Source organism: Oncorhynchus clarkii, chromosome 1, assembly GCF_045791955.1.
Source record: "Oncorhynchus clarkii lewisi isolate Uvic-CL-2024 chromosome 1, UVic_Ocla_1.0, whole genome shotgun sequence".
Taxonomy (NCBI): domain Eukaryota; kingdom Metazoa; phylum Chordata; class Actinopteri; order Salmoniformes; family Salmonidae; genus Oncorhynchus; species Oncorhynchus clarkii.
The window spans coordinates 86,618,558-86,628,206 of NC_092147.1; the positions used below are offsets into that span (position 1 = coordinate 86,618,558).

The 9,649-nt window shown below is 37.9% G+C and overlaps 1 protein-coding gene across 1 annotated transcript in view; it reads left to right on the top strand.

Moving 5' to 3' along the window:
- LOC139418155 (collagen alpha-1(IX) chain-like) overlaps positions 1–9,211 on the top strand; it is a 41,386-nt gene extending 32,175 nt beyond the window's left edge. The window contains exons 17-24 of the mRNA XM_071167391.1: positions 1,983–2,018; positions 2,608–2,652; positions 2,762–2,794; positions 3,428–3,574; positions 4,258–4,312; positions 6,578–6,766; positions 6,882–6,959; positions 8,415–9,211. Of these exons, the coding sequence (XP_071023492.1) occupies positions 1,983–2,018; positions 2,608–2,652; positions 2,762–2,794; positions 3,428–3,574; positions 4,258–4,312; positions 6,578–6,766; positions 6,882–6,959; positions 8,415–8,611 (780 nt within the window). The 3' untranslated portion in view covers positions 8,612–9,211. The remainder of the gene's footprint in view (positions 1–1,982; positions 2,019–2,607; positions 2,653–2,761; positions 2,795–3,427; positions 3,575–4,257; positions 4,313–6,577; positions 6,767–6,881; positions 6,960–8,414) is intronic.
- Positions 9,212–9,649: the final 438 nt, after the last annotated feature.

Here is a 9,649-nt window from a genome sequence, read left to right on the forward strand (position 1 = left end):
CTGATATTATACAACTAAACTACTGATATTATACAACTGAACTACTGATATGATACAACTAAACTACTGATATTATACAACTGAACTACTGATATGATACAACTAAACTACTGATATTATACAACTAAACTACTGATATTATACAACTAAACTACTGATATTATACAACTAAACTACTGATATTATACAACTAAACCACTGATATTATACAACTAAACTACTGATATTATACAACTATACATACTACTGATATTATACAACTAAACTACTGATATTATACAACTAAACCACTGATATTATACAACTAAACTACTAATATTATACAACTATACATACTACTGATATTATACAACTAAACTACTGATATTATACAACTATACATACTACTGATATTATACAACTAAACTACTGATATTATACAACTAAACTACTAATATTATACAACTAAACTACTGATATTATACAACTAAACTACTGATATTATACAACTAAACTACTGATATTATACAACTAAACCACTGATATTATACAACTAAACTACTGATATTATACAACTATACATACTACTGATATTATACAATTAAACTACTACTCATTGGATTAAGGCTTCCTGGACCGTTTACGTTCTGCATGCCTGATATTTGATGAACAGATAGAGAAGAAGCTCAACTGAAGAGCATTGTGGCTTGTGTTTAGTCATTTCAGGTTCCACAGACTTATGACAATTTTCCATTTTCATGAAACCACCAGTTTTGATTGGACTTTCCACTGTTCTGTACAATCATGAAGACAGCAATCTTACCATACTCACCTGACAAGGACACACACTTTGTGAAATCCTTTTGATCCCCTCTACTGTTACAAGTTCAATCATTCATTCATAAGACTAGTCTTGCTGTTGCATTACATAGTAGTATAACTAGTGTTGTTGTCTAACTGTATAAATCTACTGTATAACTTTACATAGTAGTATAACTAGTGTTGTTGTCTAACTGTATAAATCTACTGTATAACTTTACATAGTAGTATAACTAGTGTTGTTGTCTAACTGTATAAATCTACTGTATAACTTTACATAGTAGTTTAACTAGTGTTGTTGTCTAACTGTATAAATCTACTGTATAACTTTACATAGTAGTATAACTAGTGTTGTTGTCTAACTGTATACATCTACTGTATAACTTTACATAGTAGTATAATTAGTGTTGTTGTCTAACTGTATAAATCTACTGTATAACTTTACATAGTAGTATAACTAGTGTTGTTGTCTTACTGCATAACTGTACTGTATAACTTTACATAGTAGTATCATTGTTTAACTGTACTGTATAACTTTACATAGTAGTATAATTGTTTAACTGTACTGTATAACTTTACATAGTAGTATAACTAGTGTTGTTGTCTAACTGTATAAATGTACTGTATAACTTTACATAGTAGTATAACTAGTGTTGTTGTCTTACTGCATAACTGTACTGTATAACTTTACATAGTAGTATAATTGTTTAACTGTACTGTATAACTTTACATAGTAGTATAATTGTTTAACTGTACTGTATAACTTTACATAGTAGTATAACTAGTGTTGTTGTCTAACTGTATACATCTACTGTATAACTTTACATAGTAGTATAATTAGTGTTGTTGTCTAACTGTATAAATCTACTGTATAACTTTACATAGTAGTATCATTGTTTAACTGTTCTGTATAACTTTACATAGTAGTATAATTGTTTAACTGTACTGTATAACTTTACATAGTAGTATAACTAGTGTTGTTGTCTAACTGTATAAATGTACTGTATAACTTTACATAGTAGTATAACTAGTGTTGTTGTCTTACTGCATAACTGTACTGTATAACTTTACATAGTAGTATAATTGTTTAACTGTACTGTATAACTTTACATAGTAGTTTAATTGTTTAACTGTAGTGTAGTTTAAAGATTTTCAATAGTGAACTGATTTCTCCTCAACTTCAGGGAGAAGCTGGCGAGGGAGGACCTAAAGGGGAGCAGGTAAGAAATCCATCTTTTAAAATGTCTGTTTATCTCTCACAACAATATCTGCCTGTATCTTAAGGTCAATGTGATACAGCAGCAGAGTGTGGATGGGCCCTTTCCAGTTTCAGGTTTTATTAGTCGTATGTTTAGGATACACATGGTAGAAACTGTCCGACCAAATGCTTACTGGCAGGTTCCTTCTGGACAACGCAATAACAATAAGAAATAATAAAAGATATGAATACCAACATAAAATAAATGGTTCAGTAGATTTATAGTCCAACATAGTAGAATAACAATTTATAGTCCAATATTTACACACGTTTTGGTGGGCAAGTGGTTAAATTGTGCAGTATTTAGCAATCATAATAAGAATCTGGTAGCAGCTGTTGAGATGTGTGTGTAGCATGAATGTATGTGTGTGTGTGTGTGTGTGTGTGTGTGTGTGTGTGTGTGTGTGTGTGTGTGTGTGTGTGTGTGTGTGTGTGTGTGTGTGTGTGTGTGTGTGTTTCTAACTTACCCTTGGCATTTGTTATATCCAGAAGAGTGATTTTACCCCAAAATAATTTATATTGGTTTGTTGTGTGTGTGTGTGTGTGTGTAGGGGGGACAAGGTTCTGAGGGAACCTCTGGAGACAAAGGAGATGTTGTAAGTTATCACTCAAGCAAGGATTCATTGCATCCAACCCAACCTCACATTGGAGCCTTTTAAACAACACCTGTACTAATCCTCTGTGTTTCTCTCGTTTGTATAATAGGGTGACCAAGGGGAAGCTGGACCCAAAGGAGTGGTGAGTTCTGTACTCTTCTAGAAGCAGTTCCATGTCTCAAACCAGGAATATAACTTTGAGACAGTTTATCCACACCCATAGAGTAGTAGTGCTAAGTGGTTAACCAACATTTAGTTTTTTTTTTCAACGTTTAAAAAAAAAAAAAACTAATTGACTGATGTTGTTTCAATTATTTGAATTCCATTTAGTTCGAGCTCCATGTGCAGTTTCTGTAGAGATAAATCAGAGCCTGAAGTGTATTTGGAAACAGGCTCAGCTAATGAATGAAGCCTGAAGTGTATTTGGAAACAGGCTCAGCTAATGAATGAAGCCTGAAGTGTATTTGGAAACAGGCTCAGCTAATGCAGGTTTTGAGCAGAGTAAGACAGGTAAGGAGGTCGGGCCACAGGACGAGATCTCCAAGGTCCTCCATTTCAGGCCTGTAACATCAGGGGTTTCTGTCATCCAAAGCGAGATGAGATCTCTGCAATACGATCTTCCGGGTTTTTCTTGTTCCAGATAAAAGCAGATATTAGTTTATTACATGGCTTGCTCACCAGCACCCCCGAAACTCAGAAGTCTTCATTGAGCATGCTCAGTACCACCCATGTAATGTTGTTCTGATCCAGTTGTCTCTCCCCTCTCTGTCTCCAGGTTGGAAACCCAGGAGAGCCTGGTAACAGAGGGCCAGAGGGTAGCAGAGGGCAGCCTGGCATCGAGGGCCCAGCTGGTACTCCTGGACCACGTGGCATGCAGGGCAACAGGGGCGCACCAGGAATCAGGGGGTCACAGGGACCGGCGGTAGGTACCCCCAAACCACCTCCACCCAAAACTCTGAAGACTGTACACCTGAACTTACTTACAAACTTACTAACTTACATACTTACTTACTAATTAACTTACGTGCTTACTTATATACCTACAAACTCACTTACATAGTACTTACTTATTTACATAAATACCTACTTACTTACATACTTAGTTACTAACCTACATACTTACTAACTTATTTACATACTTACTTACTTATTTACATAAATACCTACTTACTTACATACTTAGTTACTAACCTACATACTTACTAACTTATTTACATACTTACTTACTTATTTACATAAATACCTACTTACTTACATACTTTCATACTTACTTACATACTTAGTTACTAACCTACATACTTACTAACTTATTTACATACTTACTTACTTATTTACATAAATACCTACTTACTTACATACTTTCATACTTACTTACATACTTAGTTACTAACCTACATACTTACTAACTTATTTACATACTTACTTGCTTACAAATGTACTAACTTACTGCTAGGCCTTTCCCTCCTGGACCTAGACCATGGACAACAGTTTCCCAGTGTGTCCAGCATAACACAACTAGGGCTTACATAATGCATTTCAGAAGCTAAATCTATGTTTATTAAAGCTGTTTTCTCATCATAAACCTTTTCTTATGTTATCCTTCAGGGTAAAGAACCAAGCGATCAACACATCAGACAAGTCTGCATGAGAGTTATGCAAGGTAAGAATTTTGCACACTTGTCATTCCTTCAGTGTCTTTAAAATCAATGTATCCCACTCTACCTTTAAGTATAAACACTCTGTAATATCCCAAACCTCATTGTTTATACTATAGACTAGGGGTATTCAACTCTGACCCTATGAGGTTTGGAGCCTGCTGCTTTTCTGTCCTACCTAATAATGAATTGCACACAGCCAGTGTCCCAGGTCTAAATCAGTCCCGGATTAGAGGGGAACAATGAAGAAATGCAGTAGAACTGGCTTCCAGGTACAGAGTGGAGTTTGGGGGATATAGCCTATCTGGCTTGACAGTTTGAAGAGAGGGAAGCAGAAAAAAACCATCATAAATACGCTTCAACCTTTGTTAGTTTGATGGATAACAGACACCTGAACCCCAGAAATGCTGAAGTGGCAGCCTGTTTTTTTGTCTCTCTCCCTGGGCCCTCTTACAGTATCCCACCCCCTCCTCCCACTACCACTACTCTCCTCCTAAACTCATGACTTTTTTATACCCAATGTGCTGAAAAATGTATTTCACCTCCAGAGGACCTGCACTTTTGCTAAAAGCAGAAAAGCAAAGACTGGAATTTGGAGTGTAAAATACCAAGCCAAAAGCCTTAGGAGTTTTATGTTGAACTCTTGGCACCATAAATACACATATATATTTTTCAGTTTCTTAACGATCGTACCCTTTTTTTAAATTTTCGCCTCAAATGACATACCCAAATCTAACTGCCTGTAGCTCAGGACCTGAAGCAAGGATATGCATATTCTTGATAACATTTGAAAGGTAACACTTTGAAGTGTGTGGAAATGTGAAAGTAATGTAGGAGAATATAAAACATTGGATCTGGTAAAAGATAATATAATAAAAAAACATGCATTTTCTATTTATTTTTGTCTTCCATCATCTTTGAAATGCAAGAGAAAGGCCATACATTAAGGTAGGATCCTAGGTGTAATTTAGAGTCTGTCCACAAGATGGCAGCAGTGTGTGTGCAAAGTTTCAGACTGATCAAGAGAACAATTACCTCACTACACAATATTTTGCATCAAGTCTGCCAGGAGTTTGCCCAAATGTGCCGAATTGGCCAATTTATACATTTTCAAGTACATAACTATAGAGAGCATACAAAAATGCTATGGTAATAAAATATTAAAGCTTAACACTCCCAGGAATGTTATACATGGTGGATCTAGATCATGATGGATCTAGATTGCCAAGCGGGGTGGGTGTGGAGCCAGAGACAGCAGTGGGGTCAAACTATAGAACCCAGTTCCTACATTTAAATATATAAAAAACGACACTACATTTTATCTCTGGGACCCTCAGGATGACAAATCAGAGCAAGATTACTGAATGTAAGTACATTATTTACCTTCAGAGGTGAATGTATCAAACCACCAGCCGTGATAAAAGTGTTTTGTTGTGCACTATCCTCAAACAATAGCAGGGTATGTTTTGTGTGTAATAGCTACTGTAAATTGGACACTGCAGTTAGTTAACAATCATTTAAGCTTTCTGCCCGTATAAGACATGTCGCTGTCCCGGAAAGTTGGCTGTTGTATACAATGTTTTCTAGTCACATTATCACATATTGAGCAACAACTGTCCCGGTTTAGGGACACCAATCCCGTGGAGTTGAATGTTTTCCAATAAGTATTTTCACTCTGCTCAATTTACTGAGGCAGACTTGAATGTGTAAGAATAAGGAGGACTACAATTTTTATACAATTTATAAAAAGGCCTTCATTAAAGTTCCATTTTCATCTCAATATCAAATCATTTCTGGGAAAACAATTGAGTACCTTATTGTGATTTTTTTAAATTTAAATGGTCAAAAATAAACAAAAATAGTTTATTTTATTTAGCAAAGAGACATTTCTCAAGCAAGAATTTTGCTAACACTGTCTGGGAGTGGTCTAAGTGGGGAGGGTAAAACTGAAAACTAGCTGTTATGGCAAAGAGGTTTGGAACTCTCTTTCTTATTGGTCTATTAACTGATTTACCACCTGGTAATGTCACCAGGCAGGCCAAAACTCCATCCCACCAAAAGAGGCAGAAATTTTAGGCGGTCTTTTCAAACAGCCCCTACACTAAAAGGGAATTATCCTAATTTTCACAATTTCACAGTATTATTCCAACATTAAAGTGTGGAAATATATATAAAACAAAGGAAAATCCCATTTTGGACTGCACTGGGCCTTTAATACATTTGATTGATTAATTGTTTGCTCATCATTCCCTTTCCTCTTGCTCCAACAGAGCAGCTAGCCCAGTTGGCTGCCAGTCTAAGGAGGCCGGAGTCTGGAGCAGCGGGCCTGCCTGGTAAGCCAGGGCCTCCTGGTCCTGCCGGACCCCCAGGGGACAGTGGCTTCCCTGGGCAGGCTGGAGCAAGAGGACTGCCTGGCCTCAAAGGACCTCCAGGACTCCTAGGACTCAAAGGACCCAAAGGTGGGGAGAGGATTTTTAATGTTACTGTTATTTGAAAATGTGAAAGCAAAATTCAGCTCATGCACCCAAAGGAGTTTTAGAATAACCCTTGTAATTAACATGCTGTGTGGCGCAGGTGAATTGGGCGACAGAGGAGACCGAGGTCCCACGGTGCGAGGGGCCAAGGGCCAGCCAGGACCTCCCGGTCTACCAGGTGAGTGACATCGACCTTGATCCCCATGGAGAAGCGAACCATCAGTAGCTTACTTTTTATTTATGTTCTAATCCTAGTCTTGGTCTTGGAGGTTGTAGATATTCTAGTCTTGGTCTTGGAGGTTGTAGATATTCTAGTCTTGGTCTTGGAGGTTGTAGATATTCTAGTCTTGGTCTTGGAGGTTGTAGATATTCTAGTCTTGGTCTTGGAGGTTGTAGATATTCTAGTCTTGGTCTTGGAGGTTGTAGATATTCTAGTCTTGGTCTTGGAGGTTGTAGATATTCTAGTCTTGGTCTTGGAGGTTGTAGATATTCTAGTCTTGGTCTTGGAGGTTGTAGATATTCTAGTCTTGGTCTTGGAGGTTGTAGCTATTCTAGTCTTGGTCTTGGAGGTTGTAGATATTCTAGTCTTGGTCTTGGAGGTTGTAGGTATTCTAGTCTTGGTCTTGGAGGTTGTAGATATTCTAGTCTTGGTCTTGGAGGTTGTAGATATTCTAGTCTTGGTCTTGGAGGTTGTAGATATTCTAGTCTTGGTCTTGGAGGTTGTAGCTATTCTAGTCTTGGTCTTGGAGGTTGTAGATATTCTAGTCTTGGTCTTGGAGGTAGTATTTTCTTAATAGCACTGACTTGGACAAAAAATACTTTTTTGAGGGAAAATGTACTTGATATGATTGTGATGTGTTGTTGTCTCACCTAGCTATCTTAATGCACTAATTGTAAGTCACTCTGGATAAGAGTGTTTGCTAAATGACTAAAACGTCAAATGTACACATTTTCTAGAATGTTTTATTCTTGGTCTTGGCGGTATTAGATGTTCTATTCTTGGTCTTGGCGGTATTAGATGTTCTATTCTTGGTCTTGGCGGTATTAGATGTTCTATTCTTGGTCTTGGCGGTATTAGATGTTCTATTCTTGGTCTTGGAGTTTCTAAATGTTATAGTCTTGGAGGTTATAGATATTCTAGTCTTGAGGTGAGTTGAACAAGGAAAGAGTTTGCTAACATACTGTATTCCATTTGGTTTTGTGTTTGGCCGCAACCGTTCGTTATCATTAGCAAAAGATCTGAGAACATAAGTGTCTGTTTTAGGTCTAAACTGCTTTCTAAAAATAATCAAGTGGCCATGTAGACTTTATACAATATTTAGTAGGAATAGCTAAGTCATTTCAGTTAGAATATTCTAGCTAAAAAGTCGCAGTAATCCTTTAAAAAAGTAGCTGTTTGATGTTTCACAGTAACATTTTGGAATGTTCATTCAAGTCATTCAACTGTAATTGTTACTCTGGTAACATGTTTGCCACAAACTGAAGCCTTATTGATCTCGCCTTTGGACTTAGAGTCTCTAGAATGTTCTAGTCTTGAGTCTTTGAGGTTCTAGTCTTGAGTCTTTGAGGTTCTGGATGTTCTACTTTGGTGTAAGATGGTTTAGCTAACTCTTCTCTAACTCTAACTCCACAGGTGAGCCCGGAAAGCCTGGTTACGGCCAGGAGGGACGTGACGGCGAGAGAGGACCTCCAGGTGTTCCTGGCCAGGCTGGTGTACCTGGGCCTCCTGGTAATGCTGGCCCCAACGGCTACTGCGACCCATCGTCTTGCAACCTCAGACCGGGGGACATTGACACCAGCATCAAGGGCCCGGAGGGAACTAGAAACTAGAGCCACCACCCAGTGGAGGCTGGTGTCACTTTAAATCTGAGGACTGGATGTAATGGCTGTAATGGAATGAATGGAAAAGTTTCAAACACCTTGGATTCTGTTCCATTTATTCCATTAGAGCCATCACTATGACCCATCCCCCCTTCACCAGCTTCCACTGCCCAACACCCAGAGAGGGGTAGAGACAGAGACAGAGACTAAGATGGCAGATGGACAGCTCTCCCACCCCAACCCTGGGAGCACACAACATCCTCACAGCCTCTCTACTCTGAAGGCTGTTGCTGTAAAGTGGTCCATTCTAACGTATCTGCAGTGTTTTGTGAGAGTGTTCTGTGCTAGCCAGATCTCTATCGGATATGAAGGAGTCTTCCACTTCCACAAATGCGAAACAAAACTAAGTATTTTGTTGCAAAACAATAATAATCCTGAACCTGTTTGGACGTGTAACAGTTTTTTACATGACAGATTTTCTTTTTCTTTTGTTGTTTTCAGAAATGGGTGCTCTATTTTAAGATATTCATGTTTTGAAGACTATATTTGTTTTTATTCCACCGTCCCTGTAAACCTAGATGTCCTTAATAACCACCAGACAAATATCTGTCCTTAATAACCACCAGACAAATTACCTGTCCTTAATAACAACCAGACAATCACCTGTCCTTAATAACCACAGGACAATTCACCTGTCCTTAATAACCACCAGACCATCACCTGTCCTTAATAACCACCAGACAAATACCTGTCCTTAATAACAACCAGACAATCACCTGTCCTTAATAACCACCGGACAATTCACCTGTCCTTAATAACCACCAGACAATCACCTGTCCTTAATAACCACCAGACAAATACCTGTCCTTAATAACCACCAGACAAATACCTGTCCTTAATAACCACCAGACAATCACCTGTCCTTAATAACCACCGGACAATTCACCTGTCCTTAATAACCACCAGACAAATACCTGTCCTTAATAACCACCAGACAAAACACCTGTCCTTAATAACCACCGGACAATTCACCTGTCCTTAATAACC